At 50.2% G+C, this 16,514-nt stretch overlaps 1 protein-coding gene across 1 annotated transcript in view; it reads right to left on the bottom strand.

Annotated features, from left to right (window-relative positions):
* Positions 1-16,514, bottom strand: part of Pepd (peptidase D) — a 115,764-nt gene that overhangs the window by 23,605 nt on the left and 75,645 nt on the right. The window contains exon 10 of the mRNA XM_026391272.2: positions 940-1,008. Coding sequence (XP_026247057.2) covers positions 940-1,008 — 69 coding nt within the window. The remainder of the gene's footprint in view (positions 1-939; positions 1,009-16,514) is intronic.

Here is a 16,514-nt window from a genome sequence, read left to right as displayed (position 1 = left end):
GGAATCATAAAAGTAGAAATAATGATTTTTCCCTCTATCCACCAGAGAAGAACATTTCCAAGGACTGAGATGCTCATATGTATTATTCATGTGTGAGGACGTGCACATCAGCAAGAGAAGCCCAGCTCCATCCTGGCTGTGCAGGGGCCAGACCTGAGGGGCAGAGTCTCACAGAGCATGTAGTGAGCCCCAGAGCCAGGACATGCCTGTGCAATCACACATGGAGTGACAAACAGTCACAGACACCCACACCATAGTGCATATTCATGGCCACCACTTGCCTCTCCGTTCATGGTCATTGCTACCACTTGTGCACTCTGAGCATACCTAGCCACGCACAGTGGATGCACACAGCCACACACACGGCCACACAGGACACCCCAGACACAACGTGCCACACACAGACACCTACAATGATATACACACCTACACGGAGCCCAACACCCCCATAACCATGACAGGATGGTCCTCATGCAGCCACACCAAGAGCTCCACGTGTACACACATGTGGACACACAACCGCAGCCCCCTCACCAACACAGCTCCGTCCACGCTCCACCCCTGCTGCACACAGAAGCCACCCGTCCTAGAGTCCTAGTCCAATCCCCGTATGGTCTGTGTGTACCTATGTGAAGGGGCAAGACAGTAGTGGCCCCAGGAGGGGTGGCCTCCCAGTGCTCAGCTCCTATGCCCATCACCAGGGATGGGAGGAAGGGGACAGAGGTATGCTTCTGGAGCAAGCTGGCTGCTTTCTCCTTCCCCTGATCCCAGGTCTGGCGGGTAGAGGCAACTTGAGTCCCGGAGTCTTGGGGGCAAAAGTGACTTCCAGGCTTGGGTGGCCTGGTGTGTAAGTGAGCAAGTGACAAAGAAGCTCACAAAGAAGGCAGCACCCTCTCTCTTTCCCCGGACCTTCCCCCAGGAGACAGACGGTGTACTTACCTGCAGCAGATGCAGGTGTAGGAGTTGTGGCGCATGCCGCCCCGGGAGTAGCAGTAATGCTGGAACAGGCTGCAGGAGAAATACAGGCTGAAATCACTGCAGCATGCACGAGTCCTCAGCCCAGGCTGCCTTCTGCTGTGGCCCCGAGAAGCCCGAGCTCCCCAGCGTGTCTGTAGGGAAGAATCTGGGGGTTCTGAGCTGTGAGAGCCTGCCAGCCTCGCTGCCCCAGGGCTGCCCTGCCTCCCAGGCTCATTAGGAAGACAGAGAGATCACTGGAGCGGGCTGGGGCAGGGGCCACGTGCTTCTGCAGGGCTGGAGGAAGGGCCTTCCTGCAAGTCAGACAGGATGCAAAGCTGGAGAGGAACACGAGCCCTTTCAACCCCAGGGCCGTCCTGTGCTAGACAAGGGTGAGTGGTAGGCCGCATGGAGAGGGAGCAGGCCGGGAAGTCTCAGGGAAGCAGGGAAGGGCAGGTCTACAGGGCAGGTCCCGCTCCTCCCTGCCTGGGAAAGCAGTAAACCAGCTGAGGTCCCTGGACACACTCCTCCCTAAGCAGGTGGGCCCAGCAGTAAGGTCTGCAGGCAAAGGCAGGCACACCTCAGCCCCAGGTTGAGTCCAGTGAGTGTCAGGGAGGCCTCCATGAGAGCCAGACACCAGCAGCCAGAGGATGGCCGGACCTTGGCAAAGCCCAGCAGGACCAGGTGGGTGTCTACAGCGGCAGTAAGCTATCTCCTCCTGCTGGGTCCCCCATGGCAGATCTTAGAGATGGCTCCGAGGACTGATGGTCCAACCAGACTAGCCACATCCAAGTCCTGAACTCTAGGGAGGTGACCCTGTCCAGAATTCTGGAGTAGCCCTGGTCCTCCTCCTCCCCCACCACATGCCCTGAGGCCTCCTCCCGGCATGAGACTGGGCTCTCAGGGACTAAGTGGCTCCTGAGGTTCTGTCCTAGTCTTCCACACACACCAGGTGCCTGGTCTCTGCAGAACCCAGCTGGCGAGAACCCAGCTTCCATGCAGGACCCCAGCTCCGCCCAGCTCTCATATGGCCCTGGCTGAGAAGCAGGCCCAAGCAGCCCCCACCCTGCCTACCCGCCTCCACGGCAGCCATCTGCAGAGCACCAAAGACCAACTGTGGGCATGCCAACTGGCGGCCCTGTCTGCCCTGCATGTTCTAAGTCTGTTTAGAGAATGCCTGTGTGGAGGAGTTTAATCTTTCAAGCACTGTAAACACAAATTATGTATAATTGTTATGATTGGGTATTAAGTAGTTGTTATGCAGAAATGGTTCTGCTAGATTCAATCGGCTTGCAGACTTGCCTTACAAACCTTACAGGATAATTGGGTAGCTGCAAGTGAAATATTCCACAACACAGGCTCCAGGAGCTGCCAGGGAGGTGAGCAAAACCACGCGCTCCTCTCCTCGGCTGCTCCCCTCCTTGTGGTAGGGGCACTTGGACAACCGGCAATGTAGCCTCTACCTCGGTTCCAGGAGGCCAGGGGGACAGTAAGACCCATGTTCACAGCACTGACGGAGGCCACAGCCCAGGCCCACTCCTACTAAGGCAAGGCAGGGCCAGTGCCCCACACTGCCAGTCTTCCTGCATGAGGCCTCTACAGGTAGTTTCAAAATTGGCTCCCTCTACGATGACACAAGAAGACAGTGCTCCCTTAGTTTTGGGAGGCATGGCCCTGCCCTATCAGAAGGACACCTCAAGGGGACACCCAGCCACCATGCTTAGGGTAATGGAGACAGTGTGGGCCTCTGCAGATGACCACAGTCTGTACTGAGACTGGCTGGCTTCAGAAAGGACAGGCAGAGGGCTGGCTGTGCCATTGGCATGTGCAGATGAACAAGGGTGGCCCATGAGAAAGGAGACCGGGGTGGGTTTGGTGCCCTCGCCTGCAGCAAGCCTTCCTGCTGCATCGTCCCCTTGGCAGAAATGACCTTCCTGTATCCCCGGCTTCTGTTGAAGAAAAAAAGCGACTTCGAGTATGAGGCGGGACTGTCAGGGGCGTCTAACTGAGGGAAGGCTGACCCAGTTTTCACCTGTAACTGCAGCCCGACACTCGACGCTGTTGCAGGAACACTGACAGTTCCACACACCTGCCAGGAAGAGCCGAAGGAGAAGAGAGAGGCCCCATGCTGACATTCACTCCGCCCCAAGGACTCTGTTCTTCACACTGGACTTCGGCACCTAATTTTGTTCTCAGTGATCTTTTCTGACAGGACTTGAGGACACACTGGAGCTCTGACGGGTGGACAAAATAGGACCAGTTCCATTTCCTGCAGATTCTGGGCCTGGGCTGTCGATGCATAAAGACACTTGAGTGCTGGGGCTGGGGTGGTGGTGCCGGGGACCATGAGGAAAAGTGGGACACACTTCTAATAATTTCAAGGTGAGGACTGGAGACCAGATGCTCCAAACTGGGGCCACAGGCCTGACCTGGAGGCTCTGTGCAGCTCGGTCTGAGCTCAGCTAGTGGAGCTGGGGTGGCTGGGAGCAAGAGCGGACTGACCCAACTTCCCACTGATGGCTCATATGCTACAGTGGCCAGAGGACACCTGATAAAGTCCCCTTTATATCTTCACAGAAAATCCGGCCAACTGTGAGACAGACAAGGGGGTGTCTAGCTGACTCAGCTAGAGGGGTAACTACTGACTGGTCCAGGTCCACGGCTGCATTTTAATGATGGCAGAGGAGCAGCGAGAAACACTCTCACCTCTCACACTCAGAAGGGCGCCATCAAACGCAATAGCAGAGCAGAGCTCATAATTGAGGAAGGAAGGAGAGGCCAGAAAGTCAGTTTTGATGAAAGGAATGGACCTGAGACACCCTGGGCCCCCAGCACACAAAGCAGGGACTGCTACAGTGATGCACTATTTTAGTTGGCTTTTGTGTTGCCATGACCAAAATACCCAGTGAGAACAAGTTAGAGGAGGAAAAGTTCATTTGGGGCTCACACTATCAGAGGTCTCAGTCCACAGATGGCTGGCTCCATTAATCTGGGCCCAAGGTGAGGCAGCACATCACGGCAGAGGGGTCAGTGGAGGGCTGCTCCCTCATGGCAGGATCAGGAAGCAGGAAGTGAAGGTGGGGAGAAGTCACAGGGAAACCCACCCTTCCAGAGCACACCCCCAGTGACCACCTCTTGCAGCCACACCCCATCTGCCTACAGCTACCACCCAGTCCATTCAAAGTAGGATGGACTGATTAGGTTGCAGCTCTCACAGCTTAATCATTTCATCTCTGAATATTCCTGCAGAGACACAAGAGATTTGGGGGACACCTCATAACATGAACCCACAAAGAAAAGGGAAACTTGGAAAAAATTTACCAGCAACCAAAGAAGCCTGCTGGGCTCTAGATGAACACCAAGCATCTCAGGATTCATAAGCACCAGTCTGTGCACCAAGGGTTTCCAGTTTGCATGTGCATAGTTTGGAAACCCCCAAGCTAGAAATTAACAAAACACTTGGTCCCTGGCTTTGATACCAGGAGCTCCCAGCAGGAGCCAACACAAACCAAGCAGGACAGTCCTTTATAGACTCCTTTTGAGGCCTCTGAACAATGACAACGACATCATGCACAAAGTGCAGGTGGCCACACACACCACATACACACACACTACAGACATGCCACACCTACGTACCTGCAAACCCTCCCCCCATACACCGTGCAGTGTTTTCAGATACAACAAACAGCAGGCTGAGACCTCCCAAGGACTTTGAATAACAGCATATCTGGTGGAGACTTTCCATACATATAAGATAATTAAGACCTAAGAGGACAGCATAAAAAACACAGGCAGATTTTATGAGGAATCAGAGCAAAACTGGTAAAATTGAATGGTCTGTCAGAGGACAGCAGACAGCAAGTCAGGCAGGAGCACTGCCATCCCCCATGACCACCTCCACCTGCTCTTTCTATCAATCTGCAATTCGCACGTGCAGCACAAACACTAGGCTGAGCCCAGCCACCCCTGCTCCCTCCTGCTCACCTGGAAGAAGGGCTTAGGGGGAACCCAGACCAGGTTCCTGGGCCAACACAGCCTTCCCCAGAAGCAGGGGGACTTCCTGATAAGCAGGGGGGACATCTGCCCGTGTCCCAGCTAACCAGACATCCCTGCTGCTCTGCGCCCCCTGAAGCTCTTCCCTGCGTGCCCGTTCCACCAACATCATTGTCTATAAATTTCTCTCAGGCAAGACTCGGGTAGAAGATGCTTTGTATCTGAGCATAAATGAGAACCCTTAAGTAACCTGGGAGAATTGGCGCTGTGAATAACGAGGTAGATGGAGTTACTGCAGTGACAGACGGGGGGCAGGACCATTTGTCAGTGCCTGGAGATGACTAATGGGACAAGAACAGCAAATACTCAGGCCCACATCTGCAGAAACCATGTCTCCAGGGAAAGCCTTGCTGGGCTTCCCCCCCAGGGATCCATAAATCCCTCTGGTGGATAGTTCCTGGGCACAAAGCCCAGCTCGTGCCCTCAGAGGTTTTATCAACTAACAAGAAGATAAGCCATAGTCCCTTAAAACACATTAGTTGCCCCAGATAACAGCAAAATGGCTGCCCTAGGAAGCAAGTGCCTATCAAGCTATTAGCACAGGCTGTGAGCATCGGTAGCTGGGACCAAGGAGGTCAGTGGGGGTAGGGTAAGGAGGGGCAGCTTTGGCCACATCATTTCTCAGGACCCAAGAGGTAAAGAGTGACAGAAACAGGCGTATGGCAGGGAAGCTGGGTAGGGGTGGTGGAGCCCACGTGGCCTGCAGACACTTAGGAGGGTGGTAATCTGGACAGAGGCTTATACAGGTGAGTAGAGGCCAGAGGATGGGGGCTGAGGAGCTCCCCACCCAACTCCTGACCTTCGTCCTTGTCCTTGGCCCCACACATCTAGCATCTCAGGGCTCTGCCCAACACTGACTCAGAAGCCAAACCCCAGCTCAGTCACTTGCCGGCTGTACGGCCTCCTTCCATGCCTCAGTTTCCTCACCGTAAGAAGGGGTTGGTAATGCCACTTCCCTTACACAGTTGCTGTGACAATTAAATGTCTTAATTCATATGGAATATGTAGAATGCCCCTAGGTACACAATGAGCACTTTGTGTGGATATCATTGTCATTGTTCAGAGGCCTCAAAGGGAATCTACAGAAGAGGGATCCTAACCGCAGGTGGCCAGAAAGTCACCGGCATCTCAGTACTCTTTGGCTACTCCTTGAAAACCAAACAGAACCTGCGTAGACCCGTGGCCTGGGCGTCCATTCCAGCATGGTCCAGCACAGCCAAGTCCTCCCAGGAGTCCACAGGCCTCGTGCAGGACAAGCACAGGCAGCATCTCCAGGGCACCTGCCTGACAGAATGCAAAGGTGTGTCCTTGCACCAGCCTTGGGACTCACACACACACGTGGGCTTCCTGCTTGACAAGTGGCATCTTGGCCTGCTGTCCCTTTATGGCTGCCTCTGCCCTCAGGGAAAACTGATACAGGAGTCTTGCCTCCTCGGGGATTGATGGGAGTCTTGAGTGTATAAAAAGTGGGAGGGGAAGGAAGTGCAAAGTCCCTATTCCCAGTGTCGGGTACAACTGTCTCAGTACTAAGTGACTTGTAATTCACATTTATTTTAATTAGTGACAATGACATTTTCCAGGTCTACATGACCACAATTGCAATACACCTTTTGAAGATCTATCCACTTACTAAAGGAAATTCTCTTTCAGAGTGAGAGAAAGGCAGTTCTGCAGAGAGGAGCCCTGACAGTCATCTCAGGCCAACAGGCGCCTCTCCTGCTTTCCCAGCGTGAGACTCGGAGCCAAACTCACATGCATCAGTGGAGCAGGCGGCAGGAAACTTGTCTCACGTGGAACCGTAAGCACGTACCAAATCATCCTTGAACTCTCAGGGGAAGGGTGGAAGCTGCTTGGCTTCTTCTGGGATGAACGATGGGTCATCAGAAGGCTCCTGGCAACAGGGCCCCTACCCACCCAGTAGTCGCTGGGTGGGTCCAGCCACTGGTTCATGGATCTGCCTAAACACCTTAAGGGGGGCCCAGTTCTGTTAGAATGAATTTTCTGTTGGCCTTGTGAAGGGCAGGCACTGGGACAGGTGAATCAGGGTTCTTCCTTTGTCCTCCCCTTTCCCAAGCCCTAGGTAAGGATAGACACAGAGAAGGTTAGGGATGAGCCACTGCCCAGACTATATTTGTGTTTTAAATGAGCAAGTGGCATTCACGTGGTACATCACCAGGAAGGGCCTGGCTTATTAAACATTGGACTAAAACCAGCAGTACATTATTTAGAAAACCAGCATACCAGAGAGCCAGACAGCTTCTCAATACAACTGGTACCAAAGTGGTACCATCAAGAAGGGCACGGGCCATCTGGAACGGCTGTGGTGATGCCTCCGCCTTCTGCGGATTTCTTTGTTGCCCAGTGCTCCCCGAGCCTCCTCATTCCCTCCCAGAGTCCCCCCACACCAGTCTTGGCTCTTGGGTTGAGACTGCTTGGCCAGGAAAACACCTCCCAAAGGCCTGGCCAGTCCAGTCTCAGAATATGTGAGCCCACCAACCTGATGAAAACAGACTCTTTTGGCCCGGCCACCTGCCCAGGCCATTTGCCCAACTCCCCAGCTCCTGCTGGGCCCCTCTAGCAGTGCCTGCAACCTCAGGGACTGCACTTGAGGAGCAAGGGTGCTTGGAATCTGGGACTCCTGTAGACTCCAATCCAGGCTCTGCTGCCTACTCAGGCTGGGACCTGGGGAAGGTCACGCAGCCACTCCAGTGAGAAAGAGCAAAGAGCCAGCTGAAGCACTTGGCACAATCCTTTGTGGAAGGAGACTTTGTTCTACTTCACAGATGAGGAAACCACAGCACAGAGAAATGATGCTCAGGGAGGCCACTGAATCTGGGTTTGAGCTTAAGAGTCCATTCAGGGTTTTTTATTTTTCTTTTTTGGGCAACTGGGGATTGAACCCAGGGTCTCCCTAGGTATAAGAGTGCTAGGCAAGTGCTCTATCACTAAGCTAGATCCCCAACTCCTTTTATTTTATCTTGGGATAGGGTCTTGCTTAAGTTGTCTAGGCTGGCCTCAAATTTATGATCCTCCTGCCTCAGCCTCCCAAGCAGCTGGTATTATAGTGCTCAGCCATCACACACGGCAGGGTTTCTCACTGCAAACCTTAAGGTCTCCACACAGACACCTCTGAAGCTTTGGTTCCGTAGGTGGGGGCTAAAATAGGACCTTCCTTGGGCCTAACTTTGAGGACTGAAGGAAATCAAGCAGGGAAAGGCTGGGTGCTCTGTTAAGTCCTCTGGAGGATGATAACTGTGGCAAACACCTTCCAGGGCCCTGACCTACCCTTAGCTGTGCATGGATCCTAGGCTGAGCTGAAACAGGTCTGCAAGGACAAATGGCTCCACCCAGGGACCTGGGTGGGCTGCTGGAAAGCAATGGCTGAGGCTCCAGGAAAGGCCCCTGGGATGCAGGGTCTTGTAAGGGAAGGACCTATGCACCGGAGGTAAGGGCAGCATCAAAGACTGCAGCAGTCACAGAAAAAGACAGGGAGACGTGCAGCGACAGAGAACGTCAGCTCGCCCTCTCTTCTAGAGAGGCCTTATCAAGGTACAAGATAATTAGCATTTTAATTGGATAATTGGGAATTCTAAATTGCCTATCTTGTATTAAGCATAACTGAGGACATAACATGACATTCAATTAACAAATCTTCCCCTTTATTCTTGACATGCTTGATTACACTGAGTTTCTGACTTACGCAGTATGAGTTATTGGAAAAAAAATTGATCTCCTTAGTCGACAGAGCCCTGGTCACGGTAGACTCCTAATAAGTTATGTAAATATGTATATGGAAGAGATCTAAGAAATTCTTACACAAGGATCCTTAGAATTACACATGAAAAAAATAATGCTTAATCTTATCACCCCGTGATCACCTCTATCAAATATTTTCTTGAACATCCTTCCAGGCATTTTTTAAAACATAAACACAGATTTTAAAAGATAATTAGCTCTAAACTTTTTTTTAAGTCACCTTTTTACTTAAATATGATATATGCTCAGGAAAGGACTCAAATAGTAAGAACACAGTTCAATGAATTGGCACAAACTGAGCACACCCATGTACACCCTATCTGTCCCCATTGGTCCTTCTTCTCCATGGGCGACTTCTAATACCATAGATTAGTTTTGTCTCTTTTGGAACTTTCTGTAAATGGGATCCGGCAATATGTTCTTTTTATGTCTGGTGTCTTCTGCAGCTCAGCATCGGGTATGAGACCCATGCAGGTGGTGGGGGCTGGTCATTCCCTTGTTCTAGTTATTGGGTTGTGCCAGTGAGTGAGTAAAGTCCCGTGTATTTTTCTATTATTCTATCAGTGAACAGCAGGCTGTTTCCACGCCATAGCTATTACAATAATGCTGCTGTGGAAGTTCTTGCCTGATCTTCTGGGAGCTGGTGTGTGTGCATCTCTGCTGAGCAAATGGCAGGTCGCAGGATTAGGTGTGGGTCCCACTGCAGTGGAGACAGCTCACGAGACTTTCCGAGTAGTCACTCCTTCATTTACCGTCCTTCTTCCACTGCACACCTATGCATGGGGCCCAAGCTGAGCTGTCACGGATCTGCAAGGACCAACAGCTCCACCCAGTCCTGGATGAGGGCAGGCTGTCCACTGAGGTTATTGCTAAGCAAGAGTGTGAGCCTTGTCAGGAGGCAACTGTCTATACTATTTGTATTTTTAATGCTGTCACAATATCTAGAATGGGATGACTTTTCCCTGCTGCCACTGCTCCCTCTCTGGTGCAGGCCCCTGGCTTCTCTTGCCTGGTCAATGGTGACAGTGATCTGGCTGGCCTCCCAGCATCAGCCCCTGTCCCCTAAAGAACATGTTCAGCAAAAGGATCCTTCTACAATTAAAGGACCACCCTGCTCACACCCATCCTGGCCTCCCATCAGCAGCCTGCCTGTCTCTTACTCTCCATCTCATCTGGTCTGGAGAGTCCACCTCCTCACCATGTCTGACCTTCCAGGCAAGCTCTTGCCTCAGGGCCTTGGATGAGACCCATTCTCTCCCGCTGGAAGATCCACCCAGAAATCGGTTTGCTTTCTCTCTCCTCCTTCAACGATTCCTTCTCAGAAAGGCCTGTCTTGAGTCCCTGGATAAAAAGTATCTTGTTTTTCCTTTGACCTACACATCCACACATCCATCCATCCATCTACCCACCCACCCACCCTCCCATCCATCTCTATCATCTACCAATCTACTTATCCATTTATCTACCCTACCATCAATCCATCCATCCTTTCCTTGCTGACACTAGGCTGGGGTTTTATCTGTTTTGTTCACTGTAGTATCCTCCAGAGCTCAGATTAGAGCTTGGCACACAGGAGGTTTTCAGTATGTTTTTATTGAGTAATTGAATAACTAATTTTGAATATACAGCTGGGAGTACCACGGCTATAATTTACTTAACCAGCTTCCCACTGGCAGATATCTAGGTTACTTCCACCTCTGTTATGATGGACGCTCATGGCCATATGCCTTTTCACTATTCTTAGACAAAAATTCCTAGAAGGAATTTTGAGCACATGCGCATTTCTCAGTCTCAGGGAAAGTTCTGCAAAATGAACCCTGGACACTCATCAGGATTTTCAGGGTCCTGGGCAGGGCACCTCAGAGCCTGTCTGCCCACAAGACTAGGAATCTTGTAGGCAAATACCAAGTATTTCCAAGTTTCATTGATGGACTGGCAAGTCTGAATGAGCTTATGTGCTTATTCCTCATATTTTTCTTCCTTTCTGAATGGCTTGTTCCTTTTTGAAAAATGTGAATGTTCATCTTTTTCTTATTGATCCTTAAGGTATTTATATTTGAAGGATACCGGGCAGTGGTTTTGACTATCATCTGTATAACAAGTTTTCCCCTTTGCTCTTTAATTTTCTTTATGGCATTTCTGGACAGATAATTTACATTTTTATTGGTCCGATGTGTTAAAGTTTGTTCTTTATGGCTTCTTCCTTTGGCATAATATTTAAGAAGCCCTTCCCCATCCCCAGGATTAAATAAACCCTGACATCTTTTGTGGACGGTTTTCACACTTACTTTATCAATCAGTCTTGAACTGACTGTAATGGAGGTCAAGAGGCAGAGCTCCATTTCATCTTCTTTCACTAACTGTCGCCCGCACGCTGGCCTGCAGTGCCATCTTGTTGAAAGATTAATTCTTTATATGTGGGACCGTTAGGGCCTCCACCTGCAGTCTGTGCTTGTGCAGGGACTGTCCCCTGCCCTCACTGGGGCTTTCAGGACGAGTTCTACTCTTTTTGCATTCTGACCCTCTTCGGTACTTTCTTTGCTGATTCTTAGAAAGGAAAGGTAGGGTGTCTCTCTGGGACAGGTACACAGGAGGGATCCCGGGAGAGAGACAACACACAGAAGAAACTCACAGCACATGGCTCAAGTGGGAAGTTCTAGGCCTGTGAGTCCAGACCCAGTTGGGGACTGAGCAAGAGAGAGAGTGCCCCAGCTTTGGAAAGTCCTGGAAGAGGTATGCAAATACAAGTAAATCTACTGAGAGTTCTCTGATTCTGGGGTGAAAGTCTGCTTACCTCTGACCCCACCTTGCACTGGTCATGCTGACTTCAGCAATAACATCCTTCTTAGCCTGAAACACAATCTTCCCCTTTTAAGCTGGGTCAGACCACCAGATGAATCATCCAGGGGGGCTCAGACCACATGTCCAGGGTACGAAAGGCTCTCCATAGTAGAAGAATATAATCCTAGTTTAATCCAATGCAGAGGCCATTTTATCTCTAAGAGATGGCTGTGCCCCCTCCACGACCCCACGAGGGATGCTAGGAACATGGGGAGGTTTCTGGAGAGTCAGGGAGGGAAGAAGGGGATTTTTTTTTTTTTTTTAGCCAGTATTTCCCAAAGCATGATAAGAGCCCATGAGATGACATCATGTGGATCAACAGAGTTATCTTATTTTTTTATTTATTTTAAAGTGCTACCTTCCATTTAAACTGGCAAATTATACTGAAGAGTTTCACTTATGGCAGAGATAAAAAGCTTTCTTCTGAAACATTTAAAGTGGGGGGAAAAAGGAATCAATTTAAAGAAAACCAGAAAGCAGGTAATTGCAAAGTGGGGTATGGATTTGGCTGAAATCCTGAAAGTGCTGTATGAATGGCTGATGATAAAAAAAAAAAAAAATCTGTTCTAAAGATTGCTGGAGGAAAAGCCCTGTTTCTAGCTCTGGATGGGAGAACTTTGGTCTGGAACCTCCCCAAGTTCCCATTCAGCAGTTAGCAGGAAGACCTCAAATAGAACCCAAGTTCTTCCCTGTGACAGGGCCTCTCTGTTCCCTGGCTCAGCCTGGGAACACCAGAACCCACGGAAAAATGAGCAAATAGACCCCTTAGAACCTCAGGTGCTGAGGTGTGTGAGGGAACAATGCCGGGTCCTGTAAACCTGGCAGCTAAGGGCCTCGGATAGGAAGGTACCAAGCCCCTTGAGGATGCTCTGCTTGGCTGACAGTGCAGGCTTAGCACAGGCGTGTCCCTGCGGTCCAGAATGCTGGCAGGAGTCTCACTTGGCAACGCTTCCACCGGCTTTATTTAACAGCTAATCCTGAGGCTGGGTCATTAGATGAAGCCTGGTCAGGGCACCGACTCTCCTGGAGGCTTCAAGATGAAAGCCCCGTTACAAAGCACCCTTTGTGCCAGGTCGTTCTGCACTCTGCCTAGGGGTGGGAGGTCTTTGGAGGCTCCACTATCTTTGGGTAGAAGAAATGAAACCTAGGTTCAATCCCCAGCACCACAAACAAACAAAACAAAGGAAACCTGTCTTTTGCCAAACAGATGTTCTCTAAATACTGACCCTGCAGGAGACAAGGGCCCCGCATCCCACCTAGAACGGGCAGGATAGAAGCCCCAAATTACCCTTTTAGGGAAAGAAAATGCTTTGCTTTTTGAATCCATCTAGGATGTTTATTTCATTTAAAAAGGTTCCAGTGATACGCTGTTTTTAAATATCGGATTCCTTTCTCAGCTTTCCAATCTTAAAATATTTCACAAATGTGTCATTTCAGAAATAACTATCCCAGGAAAAAACCATTTTAGATTAATGCCTTTCTGAAGTACAGTCTTGCCCTCCCCAGCTGAGCCCCAGCACACTTTGATCTGTCTTCTGGGTCCCTGTCCCCTGCTTCCCTACCAGCTGCCCTCCACTGAAGGAAGTGAAGGGGCGAGAGAAGTGGCAGGTGCTATCGCTGGGAGGCCTGCAGACACTAACCATGGAGGTGGTGCAAGCACAGGGCTCTGAGCACAAGGGTCTGGCCACCTGGGACCAAGTAGCAACCCAGTGGTCAGTGTGCAGCAGGCAGGTGGGCCACCTCCAGGTTGGAGGGACCCAGGAAGAGGTGTGTTCCTGGCAGCCTGGACCCCTGGCCACCTGCAAGAAGCAAGAACCATGGCTACTTGGCCAGGAGGGTGAGACTCAGGTATCTAGGAAAGAGATTTGTTTCCTCTTTGAGAAGGTTCTTCTAAGCATGCACGAACCACAAAGCCCGTGACAGAGTCCAACCCCCAGAGGAGGGAGGCCAAGATCAGCTCTGGCAGGGCCAGCCTCTGCGGGTCCTTGGTGGGAAGGATCCTCTCTATCCTGCTGGTGGCTGCATTTCGAAGCGGCTTGTCAGCTATGAGGCGTGAACTGTCAAGGGCCCCTCTTCTAATGAGCCTTCCCATCCCCGTTCACAACTCTGAGCATTAGTTTAGCCACACTTGGCTGAAGGAACAACATGAATACTATTTATCACTTTGAAAGTCTTTATCCACTTAAGATGATAAATGGGGGTTGGGCTCACGCTGCCCCTACAGAAAGATCAGCCCTGAAGAGAAGGTGTTATCGCCAGGGCCAGGTGGACCCAGGGGTTTGCCTGGCTAGCATATTCCAGCACGTTCTGCAACTGTGCTCCCTCAGTGACCTGTCAGGAGGGCCAATCAGAAGGAAGGACCTGCTCAGGGAGCAGACATCATCTTCTGGGGTCTCAGGACCCTCTCATTCCAAAGCACAGAGGTGGGGCAGGGGAGACAGCTACCAGTGTTCCCCATCTGTCCCCACCTGCAGCAGGATGTCCACTCGGGGTCCACAGAGGATGAAAGAAGTGATTTCAGACCATGTACCCTGAATCTCTCTCCTGCTGACATCCCACACACGGCCGGGGGCGGGGAGTGTCTGAAAAGTACTCCTCAAGGGGATGCCAACAACAATCCCCATGAATTTAAATTTGGGCAACCTAAACCTACTTATCAATAGCTAATTAATAAGATCTAAGTCCTTTGATGACAGGATGATTAAACTGTTTTTGAAATAATCCATTTTTAATTAAAATGCTACCCTCTCTTGTTTCTGGATGTATTCAAAAGGAAGCCTTTGCAGATGTCTTGTTACTAAATACATATTATACTAGGACAATAATTAGAAGAATTCATGCTTTTAATTATATTTTGATTATTCTTTACCTATTGATGCAAAGTTAAAGACTCTTTTCTTTTTATGGTATTAGCCCTCCTCAACACAAAGCCAGCAGACCAACTACAGGATTTCTCCCACATGAGAAATCCCATCTCCTGGTCTGATGGCAATGAGGGCACTTGTCAGAGGTCTACTCAATGTCCACTCATTGGGACTCACCCTGGGGGCCCCTATAAGCCTCCCTCTGCAAGGCAGGAGGGATAAGGCTTGGGAAGGCCCTCCTGTCTAGCCATGAGGTAGGAGTCTTGCGCCTCTCCACCCTGGCCTGCATACTCTCTGCCATACCTCACCAGGATGACCTATAGAAGCCATCATCTCCCACCAAAAGTCAGAAAATTCACAGACTGCCAAAGCGGGTCAGAGGACAAGGAAGACGGAGTCAACCTAGGGAAGCCATGCTTTCTCATCAGCTGTGCTGGGCACAGGTGGGGAACCCAGGTATCCATGTACGCATCTCGTGTGCCCTGAGCTCTCCCTTCTGGAATGTACCTCAGCCCCCACCCCAAGCCCAGCCGTTGCCAGCACCCCATCAGGTCTCCTCTTTCCTCGGCTACCGTGTCCCTCCCTGCTGCTCCCCTCCCTCCTCCATCTGCTGGCTTTAACCAGATCCCCTCCTGGCCCAACTGTCCACCCAGGAGGTGGTGGCTGGAGGGGTCTGGGTGTATTCTCAGCACTAGCAGCCCTCCTGAGGGGCTTCAGGAGTCAGGAGGAAGGCACCATCATCACAAGCTGCATCCACATGCAGGGCCTGACCTCCCACCCTAGGAACCTCCCTGGGTTCTCTCAGGTGGCTTTCCTTCCTGTCACCACCTACTGCTCTTCATAGATGGCTCTGCCCTCACTCCTGTCCCACAGAGCTTTCAGTCAGGCATGTGGCCCCAAACGGTGCTGCCTCCTTTCCCAATCAGTCTTGAAGGAACTCCTGGCACCAGGCCCAAGTCGTCTGGTACTCAAGGATGAGCATGGTGATGGGCACACAGTAGGTCCTCAGCAAGTATGAGAGGAAAGGGTAACTGATGACAGAAAGACCCAATTTGAATAATGATTTAAAGAAAAAGTTCACACTCATACACACCCCCTGAACTCCACCTGTCCAAGAGTAGCTCAGTGGAGATGTGGCCATAAGCTCCCCACTCTATTTCCTCTTTCTGGCTTTAGGTTGTGAACATGTGACTGTCTTCCCCCTAAAAGGAATATGAAGGGAAGTGACATGTGCTGTTTCTAGACCTTGGCTTTTACGAGTAGGTATGAGTTTTCCATGTTTCTCTCCCTTCTAAGGGGGGGAAATCAGGCAACGGAAGCAGCCCTGAGTCACTGCTCCCCAGTAGTACCACGTGCCAGCCTCAAACTGCAACATTTCCAAGAAATAAGGCTTGTTTTTTTTTTTAACTAAACAACCAAGAATTGGGTTTTTGTTGTTACAGCAACAAATGCTACCCTATGCTGATTAAATACACATGGAAATCTAGAATATGGAAAAAGTAGAATTTTTTTTTAAAGAGAGAGAGAGATGGAGAGAGAGAGAGAGAGAGAGAGAGAGAGAGAGAGAGGGAATTTTTTAATATTTATTTTTTAGTTTTCGGCGGACACAACATCTTTGTTTGTATGTGGTGCTGAGGATCGAACCTGGGTCGCACGCATGCCAGGCGAGCGCGGTACTGCTTGAGCCACATCCCCAGCCCAGAAAAAGTAGAATTTTAAACCAATGAGGCAAAGACATTATTCCAAAGCAATGAGTTGGCCAGACATTCTGCAGGGTTAGGGGAGCAGAAAAATCAGGATTCTTGCTTCCACACTTATCTTAAATGCATTTTAGATGGAGAGGTAAATATAAAGAAAAGACAAGCATGTAGATGCATGGATATGTTATGATACTATATGTACCAGTGTTTGAAGTATTTCATAATTATGCAGTAAGTTTTTTTAAAACCATAAATAAAATTATAGACAGAGGAAAACACATGTAAATAGTTGAAATGTATTGAGACAACAGAAATGATAATTATGCAAAGATATAAACTATATAGG

The sequence above is a fragment of the Urocitellus parryii genome, chromosome 15 (assembly GCF_045843805.1).
Source record: "Urocitellus parryii isolate mUroPar1 chromosome 15, mUroPar1.hap1, whole genome shotgun sequence".
Lineage (NCBI taxonomy): Eukaryota > Metazoa > Chordata > Mammalia > Rodentia > Sciuridae > Urocitellus > Urocitellus parryii.
The sequence above is the reverse complement of the archived record's forward strand: the minus strand, read 5'-3'. Positions and strand labels throughout refer to the sequence as shown.